The 19,741-nt window shown below is 38.6% G+C and overlaps 2 protein-coding genes across 5 annotated transcripts; one reads left to right on the top strand and one right to left on the bottom strand.

Annotated features, from left to right (window-relative positions):
* Positions 1 to 9,640: 9,640 nt before the first annotated feature.
* LOC112287830 (uncharacterized) lies at positions 9,641 to 10,985 on the top strand. Of its 2 annotated transcripts, none has more exons than XM_024531328.3 (3): positions 9,641 to 10,166; positions 10,303 to 10,417; positions 10,622 to 10,985. In XM_024531328.3, exons 1-3 carry the CDS (start codon positions 9,769 to 9,771, stop codon positions 10,709 to 10,711), a joined length of 603 nt encoding a protein of 200 aa, XP_024387096.1. In that variant the 5' UTR covers positions 9,641 to 9,768; the 3' UTR covers positions 10,712 to 10,985. The 2 variants fall into 2 exon arrangements, with proteins under 2 accessions (XP_024387096.1, XP_024387095.1); XM_024531327.3 differs by having other exon boundaries at positions 9,645 to 10,166; positions 10,535 to 10,985.
* On the bottom strand, positions 10,976 to 13,957 carry LOC112287827 (uncharacterized). 3 transcript variants are annotated; one of them, XM_024531323.3, is made up of 2 exons: positions 13,355 to 13,957; positions 10,976 to 13,209 (listed from the first exon to the last, which is right to left on the bottom strand). In XM_024531323.3, the coding sequence occupies exon 2, from the start codon at positions 12,817 to 12,819 to the stop codon at positions 11,227 to 11,229; it is 1,593 nt and encodes a 530-aa protein (XP_024387091.1). In that variant the 5' UTR covers positions 12,820 to 13,209; positions 13,355 to 13,957; the 3' UTR covers positions 10,976 to 11,226. The 3 variants fall into 3 exon arrangements, with proteins under 3 accessions (XP_024387091.1, XP_090110040.1, XP_090110041.1); XM_090253914.1 differs by having other exon boundaries at positions 13,423 to 13,957; XM_090253915.1 differs by having other exon boundaries at positions 13,496 to 13,957.
* Between the last annotated feature and the right edge of the window lie 5,784 nt (positions 13,958 to 19,741).

Here is a 19,741-nt window from a genome sequence, read left to right as displayed (position 1 = left end):
AGGACGCCTATATGTTCCAGAAGGAGAAGCACGTTTACGTGTTCTTCAAGCACGTCATGACTTTCCAGCAGCAGGGCACTTTGGATATAATAAGACTTTGGAACTCATATCAAGAGATTTTTGGTGGCCACAAATGTGGAAGTCAGTCAAAGACTTTGTACAATCATGTGATATTTGTTCAAGATCAAAAATTCCTCGACATCGACCTTACGGACTTCTTCAGCCATTACCTATACCAGAACAACCATGGTCTTCTGTTTCTATGGATTTCATCACAGATCTTCCAAGCTCAAGATCTTATGATTCTATATTTGTGATAGTAGATCGTTTCACCAAGATGGCACATTTTGTGCCATGTACAAAATCTATCACAGGTGAAGAAATAGCTAAGCTTTTCATTGATAATATCTATCGCTATCATGGATTACCTAAAGATATCATATCGGATAGGGGAACTCAATTTGTGTCAAGATTTTGGAGGACCCTTTTCAAGATTTTAAAAGTGGACATAAAACTATCTTCGGCTTTTCATCCTCAAACTGATAGACAAACAGAGCGCGTAAATCAAGTCTTGGAGCAATATTTAAGGTGTACTATCAACTACCAACAAGATGATTGGACAACCCTTCTGCCATTGGCAGAGTTTGCTTATAATAATACGGTACATTCTTCCACGCAACAAACACCTTTCTTTGCCAATTATGGCTATCATCCACGACTTGATACTTTTGATTTTTCAAAAGTTGATAATCCTGCAGCAGAAGATATGGCAAATCGGTTGTCAGAGTTACATGCAATAATGAAGACACAATTGAAGGAAGCTCAAGAACGACAAAAGATAAATGCAGATCTATATCGTAAGGAGCAACCACAGATCAACGTCGGTGATAAGGTATGGCTACTTCGTCGCAATATCAAGACTACTCGACCTTGTGACAAGTTGGACTATCGTAGGCTTGGCCCCTTTTCTGTTTCTGAACAGATCAACCCAGTTGCATATCGGTTACATTTACCAGAGTCAATGAAGATCCATCCTGTATTCCACGTATCTCTTCTTGAACCATATAAGACAGTGGATATACAAGGAAGAAGACAAATGCCACCGCCTCCTATAGAAGTAGATAATAATGAAGAATTTGAGGTGGAAGAGATATTAGACTCAAGGCGGCACCGAAATAAGCTGGAATAACTTGTTCATTAGCACGGATATGATATTAGTGAACGCACATGGGAGCCATCCAGGAATCTAGCAAATGCATCAACTAAAGTCAAAGTTTTTCATCAACGACATCCATCAAAACCAAGATGAGAATCTCTCTTATAAAAGAGACAAGATTGAGGCAAGATAACATTCAATTTCCTATCCTTGTTTGTAACTTCTTTGCATTTGTGACGCTAATTAGATGGAGAGCCAACAACCAGCGGATTCAACTCAAGAACCTTCGTTTGCTGACCTGCCGGACGAGACATTACGATTGTCACAACCTTCAAGACGACGCAATCGAGATGAAGATCTTCAAGAACGACATGTTCTTCCTCGAACAGATGGTGAGATACAACGCGTTTGGTATCACGATTTGGGAAGGGACTCCCAATGTTTGGTGTCACGGACATACATATAATTACCTATATGAATAGATAAAAGTATGTAAAAGTAGATAAAAGTAGGTTAATTATGTAATATCTTCTAGAGAAGCTTCTTAGAAGCTTCATAGACGCTGCTTTGACTTTATAGGAGTCTATAGTTGACTTTTAGGTTAGAAACTTGGTCAACAAGTTAGCCATGTGCCACACATGTTGGAAGCTTAAAGAACAAGCTAACTACGTGGTCCATCCATAGAAAACTTGCCTTGCAAGCAAAGGCATGTGGCCTAGAAAGTCAACATATATTGGAGGTCTTATAGAACATCGCCACGTGGCTTCTAGTTAGATAGTATATATAGAGGCAAGAGTGAAGCCCTCTTCACTCTTGTCAACTCCTTTCTTGCTTCTAGTCTAGTTTCAAGGGTCTCTAGTTTTCTTGTATTTTGGCAATAGCCATTCCAGTTTCTTTCTTAATATACATATTTCTATTTTGTCCTATTTCTTTTTGAGAAAAGTCTCACTTACTCTTTAGCTTTCATCGAGTTCTTATCCTTGACAGATTGACAAGAGTACACTTACAATATCAGAGCTTTGTCTTTTCTTGATTAAGAGTGGATTACCCCTTTTTCTTGATAAGACATAAGCGCATTAGAAGTTGCGGATTACCCTCTTTTAAACTGATATTGTTCTTAGTATTTTCTTTGTTATCAATTCCTCTCTTCTATTTGTTTTGAGCGTTATTAGACATCTTCTCTTTTCTAAGTGCTACTATGGCAGAGCTTGTTGAAATGAAGAGTGCAATGGCACAGATGCAAGAACCATTGAGGGAGTTAATGCTTGCGATGCATCAACTCAATTTACCACCACAAGGAGCAACAAGAATGGTAGGAAGTGAAGATATAGAGATGATTGGGGCTGCTTCAACATCTGCACCAAACCATGTCCCTTCTCCCAGAATGGAACACCCTTCGAGTGTTAGAGAACCGAGAGTTGCCTTGCCCGAGAAGTTTGATGGTACCAGATTCAAGTTTCGAGGATTCATCAATCAGGTCCAACTAGTGATTGAACTTCAACCCCAGAGCTATCCAACTCTAGGGTCACAAGTTAGATTCATTGGTACACTTCTTTCAAGTTCAGCATTGTCATGGTTTTCATCTTTTCTTGAACGACGAGATCCAATATTGGATAATCTGGAGGCTTTTTTGGCGGAGTTTCGATCCATGTTTGGAGAACATGATGCAATTCGTGTTGCAACCAACAAGATCCGTATTTTGCGACAAGGTAATCGATCAGTAACATTATATGCTTCGCAATTTCGACAACTTGCAACTGATATCAAGTGGGATGATGCCGCACTTGTGAGTCAATTTCTCTACGGATTACAATATGAGGTAAAGAAATTGATGCTTAATTTACCTGATCCTCAAACATTGAGTCAAGCAATTGACTTTGCTGTGAAGTGCGACAATCGACTTTTTGAATTTCGATCCGAGAGTTGCACAAGTGGGCCTCAATGTTACTACAATTCAATGGCAACACCGACGTCTCCTCAACACATACCTTCAGAAGTAGAGGATATGCAAATTGATGCGGTACGTTTCAAACCTCTTACTGAGCAAGAAAAGTCTCGTCGTCGACAAAAAGGATTGTGCTTATATTGTGGAGAACCTAAGCACACTGCTCAACATTGTCCAAAGAAGCGACGTAACTACAAAATGAGGAGTACGGCTGTCAAAGAAGACAGTATGTCGGAAAACGAATACGTCCAGCTACAATAGGGACCGTGCGGCTGGAATCTTGTACAACTTCTAATGAAGGTCCTATCCTCTCCTCAGAACCATCTCCTTGTTTTATAATAGATGTGCGTTTAGGACCTAATAATTACAAAGCCTCTGCCTTGGTAGATTCAGGAGCCTCATCTTGTTTTTTAGATGAAGAATTTGCTAGATGTCATAGAATATCATTAATACAAAAAGCTAAACCTGTACACGTAGAAGTCATAGATGGTCGTCCGTTGTCTTCTGGAGATGTAACTCACAAAACACTTCCTGTAGATGTAGTAATAAATGGTCATAGTAGTTGCGTAATTTTTAATATAATTAGATCTCCCTCTAATCCAGTAATTTTAGGCTTATCATGGTTAGAAAAGTATAATCCTCGAATAGATTGGATTTCTCGTAAACTTGATTTTCCTCAGAGCATTAGTAACAGTTCTATTAATCAAGTAAAAAAACCATGAATCTAATATAGTAAAACTCGCACTTATAGGTGCAAAAGCATTTATACACGCAGCAAAAGAAGGATAAACTTTTGCTATTTATGCTGCACCTATTTCTGAAAGCGTAAAGACTTCAAGTGGCATTCCAAGTCAATATCAGGATTATCAAGACGTTTTTGAGAAAAACAATGCAGATATTCTTCCTGAGCATCGCCCATACGATTGTTCAATCGATCTCAAGGAAGGAACTCAGCCACCATTTGGACCAATTTACAGTTTATCGCAAGATGAGTTGGCTGAACTCAAGACATATATTGACGAGAATTTAGCGAAGAATTTCATACGCCATTCAAAATCTCCAGTAGGAGCTCCAATTCTATTCGTAAAGAAAAAAGATGGATCTTTACGAATGTGTGTTGACTATCGAGGACTCAACAAGATCACAATCAAGAACAGGTATCCATTACCTTTGATATCAGGACTCCTTGACCAGTTAAATCAAGCTAAGATCTATACAAAAATAGATCTAAGAGGAGCATATAATCTAGTACGGATCAAAGAAGGAGATGAATGGAAGACTGCGTTTCGAACCAGGTACGGGCATTTTGAATATAATGTCATGCCTTTTGGACTCACGAATGCACCAGCTGCTTTTCAACATCTCATGAATGATGTATTTCGTGAATTCTTAGACAATTTTGTCGTCTGCTACCTAGACGATATCCTGATTTATTCTAAGAATGTTGAAGAACATGAAATACATGTTCGTCAAGTATTACAAAAACTCAGAGATGCAGGATTGTACGCCAAGATAGAAAAGTGTGTATTTCACACTACTCAAGTTGACTTTTTAGGATACATCATTTCAAATGATGGTCTTATGATGGATTCTAAGAAAGTCCAAACAATCGTGGATTGGAAGATTCCAAGGACAGTAAGAGATGTTCAATGTTTCTTGGGATTTGCCAATTACTATCGGATCTTCATCAAAGATTTCTCACGAGTTGCAGCTCCACTTACACGCTTGACTAGTAAAGATAAATTCCAATGGAATCAAGAAGCAGAAGCAACATTTGAAGCCTTGAAGACATCGTTTGTCTCTGTACCAGTCTTATATCGTGTTGACTTTTCCAAGGCATTTTTTATGGAAACAGACGCATCGGATTTTGCATTGGGTGCAGTTTTATCACAAATGGGAATAGATGACAAACTTCATCCGATAGCTTTTCATTCAAGAAAATTCTCAGCAGCCGAGATCAATTATGAGATCCATGATAAAGAACTTCTTGCAATCGTGGATTCCTCTCAAGAATGGCGTCATTATCTAAAAGGTGCTTCTAGTCCAGTCACTGTATATACAGATCACAAGAACCTCGAGTATTTCATGTCAGCACGCGTGTTGAATCGTCGTCAAGCTCGTTGGAGTATGTCTTTGTCAAGATTCGACTTCATTATCACTTATCGGCCAGGAAAACAACAAGGTTTGTCCGATGCCCTGTCTAGACGTTCTTATTTTGCACCAAAAGAAGGAGATGCAGCTTTTGAGCAACAAAGAACGGTCCTCTTGAAACCGGAGCAATTTCATCTCCGAGCAGTGAAATCAACATTGACTGTTGATTCAACTTTTCTCAAGCAAATCCAGTCCAGTATGTCCTCAGACCCTCTTGTTCATGATATCGAGAATAATTCTTCCAAGTCTCATGATTCTTCTAAGTTCGAGTTCAAGAATAATCTATTATATTTTGAAGGACGCCTATATGTTCCAGAAGGAAAAGCACGTTTGCGTGTTCTTCAAGCACGTCATGACTTTCCAGCAGCAGGGCACTTTGGATATAATAAGACTTTGGAACTCATATCAAGAGATTTTTGGTGGCCACAAATGTGGAAGTCAGTCAAAGACTTTGTACAATCATGTGATATTTGTTCAAGATCAAAAATTCCTCGACATCGACCTTACGGACTTCTTCAGCCATTACCTATACCAGAACAACCATGGTCTTCTGTTTCTATGGATTTCATCACAGATCTTCCAAGCTCAAGATCTTATGATTCTATATTTGTGATAGTAGATCGTTTCACCAAGATGGCACATTTTGTGCCATGTACAAAATCTATCACAGGTGAAGAAACAACTAAGCTTTTCATTGATAATATCTATCGCTATCATGGATTACCTAAAGATATCATATCGGATAGGGGAACTCAATTTGTGTCGAGATTCTGGAGGACTCTTTTCAAGATTTTAAAAGTGGACAGAAAACTATCTTCGGCTTTCCATCCTCAAACTGATGGACAAACAGAGCGCGTAAACCAAGTCTTGGAACAGTATTTAAGGTGTACCATCAACTACCAACAAGATGATTGGACAAACCTTCTGCCATTGGCAGAGTTTGCTTATAATAATACGGTACATTCCTCCACGCAACAAACACCTTTCTTTGCCAATTATGGCTATCATCCACGACTTGATACTTTTGATTTTTTAAAAGTTGATAATCCTGCAGCAGAAGATATGGCAAATCGGTTGTCAGAGTTACATGCAATAATGAAGGCGCAGTTGAAGAAAGCTCAAGAACGACAAAAGATAAATGCAGATGTATATCGTACGGAGCAACCACAACTCAACGTGGGTGATAAGGTATGGCTACTTCGTCGCAATATCAAGACCACTCGACCTTGTGACAAATTGGACTATCGTAGGCTTGGCCCCTTTTCTGTTTCTGAACAGATCAACCCAGTTGCATATCGGTTACATCTACCGGAGTCAATGAAGATCCATCCTGTATTCCACGTGTCTCTTCTTGAACCATATAAGACAGTGGATATACAAGGAAGAAGACAAATGCCACCGCCTCCTATAGAAGTAGATAATAATGAAGAATTTGAGGTGGAAGAGATATTAGACCCAAGGCGGCGCCGAAATAAGCTGGAATATCTTGTTCATTGGTGCGGATATGATATTAGTGAGCGCACATGGGAGCCATCCAGGAATCTAGCAAATGCATCAGCTAAAGTCAAAGTTTTTCATCAACGACATCCATCAAAACCAAGATGAAAACCTCTCTTATAAAAGAGACAAGATTGAGGCAAGATAACATTCAATTTCCTATCCTTATTTGTAACTTCTTTGCATTTTGTGACGCTAATTAGATGGAGAGCCAACAACCAGCGGATTCAACTCAAGAACCTTCGTTTGCTGACTTACCGGATGAGACATTGCGATTGTCACAACCTTCAAGACGACACAACCGAGATGAAGACCCTCAAGAACGACATGTTCTTCCTCGAATAGATGGTGAGATACAACGCGTTTGGTATCACGACCTTGGAAGAGATTCTCGATGTTTGGTGATATTATTGGAAATAGGAACGACTCCTGATGGTGTTTCAAATGTATTATTTGAAGGAAGTTATGAAGGCCTCAACAGTGATCAAATAACAGGGTGGTCTTCTCGCCCTGGAATGGGACACTATCGATGGCTAAGAGGACCCATCAACTATCTTCGAAGAGAACAAAGATCAGAGTATGTAGCAAATACAATTCGTCGCATATTAGATTTTCTCAATATATAATCACCGCTCCTCGTGGAACTCGTCCCTAGAAGGGGGGGTAATGTCACGGACATACATATAATTACCTATATGAATAGATAAAAGTATGTAAAAGTAAATAAAAGTAAGTTAATTATGTAATATCTTCTAGAGAAGCTTCTTAGAAGCTTCATAGACGCTGCTTTGACTTTATAGGAGTCTATAGTTGACTTTTAGGTTAGAAACTTGGTCAACAAGTTAGCCATGTGCCACACATGTTGGAAGCTTAAAGAACAAGCTAACTACGTGGTCCATCCATAGAAAACTTGCCTTGCAAGCAAAGGCATGTGGCCTAGAAAGTCAACATATATTGGAGGTCTTATAGAACATCGCCACGTGGCTTCTAGTTAGATAGTATATATAGAGGCAAGAGTGAAGCCCTCTTCACTCTTGTCAACTCCTTTCTTGCTTCTAGTCTAGTTTCAAGGGTCTCTAGTTTTCTTGTATTTTGGCAATAGCCATTCCAGTTTCTTTCTTAATATACATATTTCTATTTTGTCCTATTTCTTTTTGAGAAAAGTCTCACTTACTCTTTAGCTTTCATCGAGTTCTTGTCCTTGACATTTGGTGATTTTGCTAGAGGTAGGAACAACTCCTGATGGTGTTCCGAATATTCTATTCGAAGGAAGTTATGAAGGCCTCAATAATGATCAAATAACTGGGTGGTCTTCCCGCCCTGGTATGGGACACTACCGATGGTTGAGAGGCCCTATCAATCATCTTCGAAGAGAACAGAGATCAGAGTATGTGGCGAATACAATTCGTCGCATCATAGATTTCCTCAACATATGATGACCGCTCCTCGTGGAACTCGTCTCTAGAAGGGGGGGGTAATGTCACGGCCATAATCATGTAAGCTAATAATTACATATAGAAATAGGTAGAAGTAAGTAAAAGTAGATAAAAGTAAGTTAATTGTATAATATTTAATATAGAAGCTTCCTAGAAACTTCCTAGATGCTACTTTGACTTCATAGGTGTCTTTAATTGACTTTTTGGATTAGAAACGTGGTCAACAAGTTGGCCATGTGCCACACATGTTGTTAGCTTGAAGATCAAGCTAACTATGTGGCCCACACGTAGAAAAACTTGCCTTGTAAGTCAAGGCATGTGTCCTACAAAGTCAACACATATTGGAGGTCCTATAGAACGTCGCCACGTAGTCCCTAGTTAGATAGTATATATAGAGACAAGAGTGAAGGCTTCTTCATTCTTGTCAACTCCTTTCTTGCTTCTAGTCCAGGTTCAAGAGTCTTTAGTTTCTTGTCTTGTGGCAATAGCCATTCCAGTTTCCTTTTAATATACCTACTTGTTTATATTTTGACTTATTATATCGAGATAGCCTTTTGGTGTATATTTTTCCTCATCGAGTCTTTGTCCTTGACAGTTGATGCATACATAATTAATCAATTAGTCAAAGTAATATTTATTCAAGAAAAAATAAATTAATATTGAAAATATCATCTAAAAATGTATTGACAATAATCTCTTCTATATATTACTAAATTATTGAATATCCCTTGTTGTATAGCAAAAGATGTTATTTAGTATTATTATTGTTATTGGTATTATTTTTATTCAACTTTAAAACACATTTAAAACTTGTGGTTTTTTAATAGATCAATGAGAATTTAATCTCTATGTTACATAAACAACACCATGATTAGAACTTTTGACTAAATAATAATGAATTTATTTTATTTAATTAATTAAAAATTTTAAAAATTCTTTTTTAACTTCATTTATTACAAAAAAATAAATTATAATTATGATGTTGGGGTTTTATTCTATTTAAAAGGGAAATATTAAATTAACCCTAGTAGTGGTTAAATCTACCTACCCACCAAAACCATCATTGTACCTCATCCTCCATTCTCCTTCCTCAATTTTGACCCCCCTCCTCCCCCATTCCCGTTCCTAGCCCTCGTCCCAGGTCCCGACCCCATCCCCGTCCCCCATTCCTATTTGTGGATAGGGGACAGGAGCTGGGAACGGGAGACGGGGCAATCCCTTGGGACAGAGGACGGGGGTACAACGATGGTTTTCTCAGGTGGGTGATTTAACAACTGCCGGGGTTAATTTTACATTCCCTAAATCATAATGTAACTATCTACAAGGCTTCGATATCGACGATTACTTGGAAGGTAATAGTTGTATAGGAAATGATTACTCGGAAGTTGAGTCAAATCAATCGAGCAATGTCCATTCGTCATCATCTCCACAATTGAAATCGTTTTTTCTAAAATGTCATGTCATGTGGTTTGTGAATTGGCTGCTGCTCTTGTTCTTCTCGGCCCCTCCATCCTTTGCTCTAGGTGTAGAAGCTGCTGATTCATCTCCTGCGCATTGATGCTGTTCGCTTTTCCTTGCGCAAGATGGAAGGTCTTTCAGAATCTGCTCCCTTGGGTAGCTCTTCTGAGGATTTGCACGTGGGTTCTGAAGCTGGGATGATTACGGGGCCTGCAGGAGGTCAAGCTGTCCTGGCTATCGCGTCTGTAGAACTGGTAGACGAAGCCGTGGCTGTTTCAGGTGGGCAACAGCCAGAAAAACCTCACGAAATTGACATGCCGAACTCGCCGCCGAAATCCGACTCTGAGATGGTTAAGTTTTTGGAAACTGCTGAACGGAAGGAGACTAATGACCAGCTGCGGGATGAGGTGCTTGATGTGATGGACGAACCACCTCCGAGGCCTGCTAAGCGGCCTCGCCCAGCTCCCGAAAACGCAGAAGTGGACGGTATTGTCCAGGGGATTCGTAACATTCTTTTCAACCTGTGAGCTGCCTCCTCATCGGCTGAAGTTACTTCTGCCTGCTTCTATGCTTGTTATCTGCTGGGCTATCGGCTACTGTTATTGTTTCGATATTTTCTATCGCAGAATGCAACTTTGAAGTGGAAAATGAGCTTGCAGAAGGTATGAGGACAATGCGCGCGTGAGCGAGGAGGACGAGAAGACCATGCGCAGACTTCTTCAGCATCACCCGAAGAGCGAAGAGAAAATAGGTTGCGGCATTGATTACATCAAGGTAAGTACCTCGCCATGCGTGTTTTCCAACCAAGACATGAAAAATGAAGCAATACGTGATCAGAGTAGTCTGCAGTGGAAGGCAACTAACGTTTGTCATGCTCATGGTGTATCAAAGATAAACCGGCACTCCACTTTTAATAAAGTTCGCTGTTTCTGGATTGTCCGCACCGACGGCACTGAAACGGACTTCTCGTACCACAAGTGTGTCAAGGCGAAGATCGCCATCGAGTATCCTAACTTCGTCGATAGCTACGATGCCGTTCATAGAGGGAAGTCGATACACCAAGCTTGAACTCGGCAACTCGGCAAGAATATGAAGCAACTAAAGCTTTGAAATGTTGAGAACATTGTGCACATGCACATTCTGGGCATTTTGAAAACACATCATTATCGTCATTGCTTGGATTGTATGCTTTGGAGCAACTGTTCTGCAGTATTCAAGAACTTGAGTTGTCGAAATTCACTAGAACCGGAATTTTTGTGTCGAAATGATCCTACTTAAGAGTATCAATCCTGTTGTTCAAGGACATGGCGAGTAAATTTCAAACAGCCACAATTGTGCAGAATCTTCAGGACAAGCTCCACGCTAGTGAAGTTTGTTTCTATGTACTCAATCCGATGTGCCTACACAAATCAGTTATCTTCAACACCCTTTACGTGACTACACCCTACGCTCCTCCCACATTCTCAACAGAGATACACTGGTGCCGCTACAGCGCTGCCAGAGGAACCATCACAAATCTTTGCTACAAAACCTAATTTACAAACTCTCTGCACCACATGAAACGCCCCATCCGAAGCGCTCCACTAGATGAGGATTTCCTTACCCTTGAGGGAGATAGTCGCAAGCGGAGGGCAAAGCTCCGAGGCTCCGTCGTCGTCTTCCTGGTCCAGATTCAGCACAGGCAGCAGATCCTGGTTTCGGGATTCAACCGCAATGTCGAAAGGGGTACGCCCATCCAGTGCTCGAATGGTGCGATCCGCGCTGTAGTCCAGCAACAAGCACACCACATCTACGAAATTCATAGCCGAGGAGACATGCAAAGGCGTAGAGCCCTTTAAACACCTAGAGTTCACATCGGCGCCATGCTGAAGTAGCACGTCGACAGCGTCAATGTGGCCAGAAATTGCCGCGCAATGCAGGGCAGTGTATCCCTCCCGATCGCTTGCGTTAACTTCTGCTCCATGGTCAAGGAGCACTACCAGCACATCCGCATGACCTTTGAAAGCCGCTCTGTGGAGAGCAGTGAACCCGTGCTGATCGCAGCTGTTCACCAAAGCGCCTTGCAGCAAACACCGCTGGACGGCTTGAATGTTGCCTTCTCTCGCAGCCTTGTGAAGGAATTGGCCTAAAAGGAGGGGATCCAGCACGTATGTATGACCACTCTCCACTGCAAGCTCAAACGGCGTCTTCCCCTCGCAGTCCTTAATCTCTTTCTGCGCGCCCCAGTCAATTAGAAGCTCAATCACAGAGAGATGCCCCTGGAGCGCAGCGCAGTGCAATGGCGTCCGGCCATCAATGCTCTGCACATCCAGGTCGGCTCCATGCTGGAGCAGAATTAGCGCAGCTCTTGTGTGTCCTTCCGTTACCGCGGCGTGCAGTGGGGTACGGAAGTCCATGTCGGGAGCATTCTCGTTAGCCCCCGCTTTGAGAAGAATCCGTAGCACCCCAACTCGGCCGCGAGAAGCTGCGAGATGAAGAGCTGTCCATCCTCGGGGATGAGATGGAATTTCTTTATCTGCTTTGGCTCTCAACAACAGAGTTACGATCGCGGAGTGGCCTGCAAATGCCGCCTCTTGTAGTGGCGTCAACCCCGCGCCGCTGGGACCGTCCACCGCAGCGCCAGCTTCAAGCAATTCTTGCACGATATGAGGGTCTCCCCTTAATGCTGCGATGCTGAGCGCCGTGCGGCCTTGCTCGTCCTTGGAATTCACATTCGTGCCTCGCGAGAGAACGTCTTGGATTGATTCCCGAGAGCCTTTGGCTGCCGAGAGGCGCAGAATCTCCCCGCCGACGTAAATGACGCGGATCTTAACGTTGACGAAGACCTTGTATCGTTTTGTAGAGAACCAGTCGCTAAGAGTCGCCAGGGATATCTGGGGGAGCTCTTCCGGGGGGATCATCATGGTGGTGACCATGAACTTGTCACGAGAGACGGGGAAATCTTCGGGCACTTCATACTGGGGGTGCATTACGATGTCGAAGGTTGTGTGGCCGAGAGGTTTGAGGATGCCCATGTGCGGCTTCACGCCAAACTTCTTCGGACCTGTTGTCTGGACTTTGAAAGCAACGGGGGTGATAGCGACCAGGCTCTTGATTTGGACCTTGAATGTGACTCGTTTTCCGAGCGCAAAGGGGATCCTTACTTCGTCCACATCTAAGCATACAAGCCTGTCCATGGTGCAAGGGATTCCTTTTCTAAGCAATCAATCAGAAGGTCCTCTCCAGGGCTTCATACCCTAATTTCCACCCTAGAAAGCGCTCTGCGTGCTGCTTGCAAGACCTACCTAAGATGAAATGCACCAGCTCATCTTTATTGTGCGCGAGCTTCGGCTATCATCAAAAAATCGGGAGACGATCGACTGGACAATGATATTTCTGGTGGAGAGAATGATAATTCTGCTACTCGGTCACCTCGTATGACAATCACCTGTAGAGTGTCCATCACAGGTCTGCTCAATTCACTGCTCCATATTGTTGCGGTCTTCTTGTCACACTTGAACCTTAGTCGGCCTTCCACGTTGCAAACCTGGGCACATTCCTGAACGACGACCCTCTCGCCACCTTATCTGCATTAATTTCAAAATGGGAATTTCAATCAGAAGAGTGTTAAGGGATGGACGCAACAGTACGTAGCTCCGTTCGCCAGATTCGAAACAAATTGAACAGAAAATAGCTTCATCGGACTGGGCAGATCTATCTCTCCAAATTGACCTGAGAACTGCAGCGCTACTAAGTCTTCCTTAAACTCCACCGGAAGACAAATTGCAATCCTCTCTCACCAAGAAATCTGCCGATTCCTAATTTCCATCAAGGCTGCAGAACACAAGCAAAATTCACTACGACGGAGCTCGCCTGGATCAACGGCTCAACTGCGCGAAGGTGCTCAAAAGCCCCAGCGATCTAGGGATCAGAAGCTACAATGCAGAAGGGAAACATCATCGATTGATCAGCTACAAAATGAAACAACTACTTTGTGAACACGAGCATCTCTAGATCCGTAAAAATGCTGCTGAGCTTCCTTCAACGTGGAAGCTCGTCTCATCTCCGGAACGCAAAGCACGGAGCCACCCCAGATCTCTCCCCTGGCTTTCACCTCTATGACACAAACCTACGATGAGCTTCGAAAAACCCCACTTGATTTCATTCGCCCTGATCAAGTGTTTCTATCTCATCACAGAGGCCAATCCGTTGGTCGATCTCGGTGATCTGCAGTGAGGCTTGCTACATAACCACCTCGGCTAAGTATGGCACAGAAATCTCGCGACACACTTCCCACCAAGCGAGTCATCTGGTGAGTCCCATCACATACAGTAGACAAAAATTAGAACTCTTGTCGAGAGCTGCAATAAACTATTACTATTCTCGATCAAGTTAAATTTTATCACTTTTCACTCGGACTTTTCCTTGTCTCAGGAGATGGTAACTACTTTCATGATCTAATATTGGAATCTCGAGATCTTGGAATTGAAAACTATGCTTGTCTACAGTCTTTGGGAATGTGGCTGCCAACACAGGGATGGCAACGCAGAAGAATTCTTTCACATATATATATATATATATATAGATGTATATATTTCATATGTTGCACAAACTATGGGCATGTGATTGTAAGGACAGACTTTCAAGGCTCGCCAGTCTATCCTACTTTTGAGTAGACTTGGTATTTACACATTGCACAAAAAGCTCTCATTTCTATGAAAATGCACATACAGCGATTAGGTGTCCCAGGTCAAGCAATCTGCTCCATGAATTTTCGTTTTTGAAATATGTACTGAGGCGGAGATATGCATTGACAGAGTGTAATCCAGAGATTATTTTATTTTATTTTTTTCTCCGACCATCATTTAGGAGTTGACCATCCTTTGAGATATTGGCTCCTTGCTGAAACATTCTTTATTATTTACATGTGAATTTTGCTGATCTGGCTGACAGGAGTTTGTCAAGTTGAATCGGAAACCTCTGGGACCCCAACAACGCAAAAAAAACTGCTTCAACTTTGAAAAAGAGGATTCTAAATCCATGATTTCAATCAATTATATATTTCACGAGATGGTGGCAACGAATTTGATAGAAGTACCATCAATGTGGAACTTTTCAACAACCTTTGACTTCGATCCAACTCTCTCACCCAAAACTGAGCATATGCTCTTGAGAAAATTGAAACCATGGTGACCCGTTCTTGGGTATCTTTGCAGTTGAGCTAATTCTAAGTGTTCACACACACAAGAGATGATGTGCAGTTCACAGAAGAATTTATTCTTGGGTTATTTTTGGAGCTAGAAATTGAATGCCGATGGTCTCGCCATGTATTCAGATGTGGCACAGGTAATTAATCTGCATAGAAAGCGCGACAGAACTACAAATGAAAGCCAGATAAGAGACCAAAAATCGATGCACACATGCGTCATTCAGGGGCGTCCTGGCAAGCCAACTAAAAATTTCGAAACGGCGCTCTCTAGGTGTCAGAAATCGCCCTTACAGAATACAAAGGGTTCTAAACTCCCCGCTGCAAATTTAGTCAGCGTTTGTGAATAGTTAAATTGCGAAAGACACGAACGAATGATCGGATCCCAGTTTTGTACACCAGACGTAACTACTACCCGACATTGTCACAAGATCATGAAGAAGCACATCGCCATGACCGATTTGGGTAAGATGTCGACTCTTTTCGCACCACGATGAACGCCGTTTAAAGAAGGAAAAGTGTAGTGGCTCGGTGTTTTCAAGGCGTTTTTTGCTATCTGAACTGGAGGATCTTGAATAGAGAATGTCTAGAGTCAACCGTCTGATTGATCTCCAGCTGGGAATCATGTTCTCTCTCTCATTCACTCACTCTCACACACACATACAAACACATACCCGCACACAGTCACCGAGAGCACCCACATGATTGCAACACCCAAGACTCGGTCCCGAATGAAATTATTCTTCTCCTACCTCTTCGCAATTCCTCGAGTCAAGCACCTCCACAAACACCAAGACAGAAAAACGCAGCTGTTACACATCGGGCTAGTCTCACATCAGGTCCGCCTACACGTAGGGTCTGTCTGCACACGCTCACCGGATCTATCACCACAGAAAGCAATGACAACCACCACATGCCATTATGATGTGGAGGTAAACCACGCAGTCTCCAGAGTGGCTCCGTGTTCTCGAGATCCAGGCTTTTGAGCTTCGCCTTCAAGTTTTGGTCTGCAAGTTTTGCGCGTGAGCTGTTCCTCACTGCCTCGAAGAAGCTTGAGCCTGGTTGAAACGCGAGATCTAGCAACTAGTCTGCATGACCCACGCAGCCCATCACCAGTTATATTGCACTATATCGGAGTCAGAAACTCACTCCTCCAAACTGGGTTCTAACCTGGAGCTTGGTTTCACTGATTCGGAGTTTGTTTTATTCAGACTCTTTTTTGCATTTTCTTTTCAATCCTCTGGTTAGTGCACATGGATCCAACTTGAAGCCCCGCAGTCTAGACTTCTGCAACGCAGGATGAGCTTGCTAATGTCGGCACAGCTCCGTGGCCACCACAATGCGAATGATTTCCTGAGTCTTTTTGCTTTGGACTATTTCTTTTGTGATACTATGTGCATTTTAAACATTTACTCTCGTTGTTGATTCTGCTATTTTAGAGAATTACCGGTGAGTCTGATGAAGAGACAACTTCTATGCCACATGTTGTCAGTCATGCAAAAACATGTTGTGCAATATGTAAATATTTATATATATATATTTTTAAAAAATTCAATCGAAAACTTCTGTGTTCTGTCCAGAAGCGCGGTTTGTAATGTTCATAGAAGGAGAAAAATGAAGACTTAGAAGCAAATTTAATACTTAGAAATGTCTTTAAAATAGACAATGTTAGTTCTAAGAATTAAAAACTTAATATTTTATTATACAAAATATACATTGCGGTGTTTTTGATGTTCTATTGTTTTGCACCTTAGTATTTTGATTTTAGTAAATAAAATAAATAATTTATCAATTATTTATAAAGATATTATAAATATATAAAGATAAATTTATTCTTCAAACATATAATATTAAAAATTTATCAGGAATTTTAAAATTCCTATAATTTTTTCTTTTCATTTCTTCTTCAGATCTTATTAATAAAATATAATTCTAAAATTATTGATTAGGTTATTTTTCACAGTATAATAAAAGTTTCAAAATAATAATTTATTTTCAATTTCATTAATATATCAACTTCTATTTTTAACTTTGAATTATGAATATATATATATATATATATATATTTATAACCATAAATTTATAATCACAGCTAAGTATTTTGAGGTATCAACATCTTTTAATGTTTCTGAAGTATTGTTTTATTGTACCTAATGCAAGCAAAATATTTTATCTTAAATTTTTATTTGTAGTTGTTTGAAGACTTCATTTATTTGCAAATGATAAATTATACGAATTATTCTACACTTAGGAGCACATGTTTAGAGTAATCATTAATAAAAGACAACAAAGAATGTACACAATGTTTTTAAGAATCATCAAGAATAAAGATGAAGACTCAAATTATAAGGATTGTTTGTTATCATTTTGCCTCAATATGTACCAACTCATCTTGCAAAGTTATGGAGCAAATTCAAGAAAAGTATTTGTAATGATTGAAGCCATTCATTGATTTACAAACATATGATTAATAACTTTACAAAATTTCAAATAGTTGTGTATAGTTTTTTTCTTTTTAAAAAAATTCTTCAAGGGTCTAACTTAATATTGAAAGATTTCTTACCTTGGTCTTTGTGGCTAAGAAATTGGAGTGAATATTGCAACAAGAAGTTAATTATTTAGCATATGATATGTAAAGAGCTTGTGTTAGAAGTTAATATATATTTTTTCAAAATTAATAAATAAAAAATATATTTTATTTGAAGATATTATTGATTCTACAATCAACAATTATATTAAGTTAATTTTTGAAAGATTATGCAAGAAATAGTAAAAAATTTATACATAATACAATTACAATTACAATAAAGATTTTAAGATTTGAAAGATAGTTTTATGTATTAGTAGAAGGTATATATTACGTTTAATATTTGAGACTTGATTAAATGTTCATTAAGTCAATTTTTGTACTATATCAAAGAAGAATGTAGATGTTGATATTTTATGGACTTCTATTATTATTTGAGATAAAATACCAATGCAAATTGGACATTTCAAGCTATATATATATATATATATATATATATTTGATACAATTATTTTATATTTTCATAGATATTATTTTTATAAATTCTTCTTTATTTTTATAAAAATAAAATAAGAAAATGTTAATGATGCTTCTATTCAATATTTAATAATTCAGCAACATATTCAAGTTCATAATTTTTTTAAAAATAGTTTTTTATGCTCAAATAAAGGACATTAATAAATTATAAATGATCTTTTAAAGACTATTTTTAAAATTCATACTTTAAACTTTAATTTTAATTTTATGTTTATTTACATAACAATGTAATTGTGAGTGATACAAATTAGACTTTCTTTAAATACAATTAATCCATCAAAAAACACAATAACTATGCTAAGTCATATAATTGTGGATTAAAGAATAGAATATTAATCATAGTAATTTTTGTCTAATTAAATGTTGAAAGGACATTCACTAAAAAATTAATAAATTTTTTAATGATTTTATAAATACAAAATAATAATATGTCATAGATACTTATATTACTTATGTTAATAGAAGTAATAGAAACATGTTAAGAAGTTTCAAAAAAGTTTTTTAGATGTGGATTATATATTGTGACTTTTAGAGCTATGCCATGTGATTAATGGAATTTATTCTACAAATTTTTTACTTTTAAAAAGTTACATTGGCACTAATCTACTACTTAATACTTTGACTACAAGCCTTGTGGTTCAAGGGAAACATCTATAAGACCTTTTTGGTACTTAGTATACATGGAGATAAGATCAAGGCCATCCTTTGTCTTTAGAATACCTTCCTTATATTCCAATCTTATTTCAAGACTCTTTAAGTTCTTATTAATTAACAACCATTCTAACTTCTTTCTATCTTATGTCTATATCTTAATTGTCTACTTTCTTTCAATGATACATGAATATATTATCTTCTCAAAGTTTTGTCTTAGATTCATATCTTTGACTTGATATTGATGATATCATTGTACAAATTCTTTAAGAGTTTTTCTTAGAGATATAAAAGTTTATTTAAGTGCAAATATATTTATAAAAGAAAATTGAGTATATAATTAAATGTCATATCCAACAAAATATCTCAACTTATTGAAGTTAAAAGAATATTTCCATCAAAATTAGAACTTAAGATTGATTGCTTCATAATGTCATTAAAAAATATTACTTCACAACATAGTCTTAATAATAGTTCATACATTATTCTTAAAAGACTTATTAATTGTGTTATTAAAGCAAGGCTACTAGAAAGAAATCATAAAAGACAATTGAATTTGCTTCTAAGAATTATTATTTCTATCAACAACAAACTTCTCTTTCAAATTCTAACAACAATTTTCTATACAACTTGCATGGGTAACAACCATTAATAAACCTTAAAAACAATCATTGTATCACATAAATATAGGCTTTTGAACTTCATTATTTATTCATAAGCAATTTTATGTAATTAAACCTTGATACACTCCTTTTAGTTTTATTAGAATTACTTATTCATCTAATAATTATAAAAAATTATTATTACTAATATAATGTATTCTAAAATCTCCTTAGCACATATATTCTATACATGTAAGTGTACTTTGTAACAGCAAAATATAATATAATATATATGCAGATCTTTTTCACTATTTGTTTTAAAAAGAATATTTGAGTGTATCTATATATTTTGAATAGACTTACTAGAATTTCAAAAACAAAATTTTGCACAGTAGGTTAAATGGAAAAAATTCACAGAACATTCTTGCATGAGGTATATCCATTTTTATTACAATATATTGTGCACTCAACTTTACAAGTTTCTATTGGTCTTATATATACACTTAAATACGTGAATGAATTGTCGTATTTTGTGAAATTTATTACTTTATGAAACATTCAAAACCTCTTTCAAACCCTTTTAGATTTTTGAGAAA

Source organism: Physcomitrium patens, chromosome 10, assembly GCF_059467195.1.
Source record: "Physcomitrium patens ecotype Gransden chromosome 10, ASM5946719v1, whole genome shotgun sequence".
NCBI lineage: Eukaryota > Viridiplantae > Streptophyta > Bryopsida > Funariales > Funariaceae > Physcomitrium > Physcomitrium patens.
Note: the sequence above shows the minus strand (reverse complement) of the source record. Positions and strands in the feature narration are given on the sequence as shown.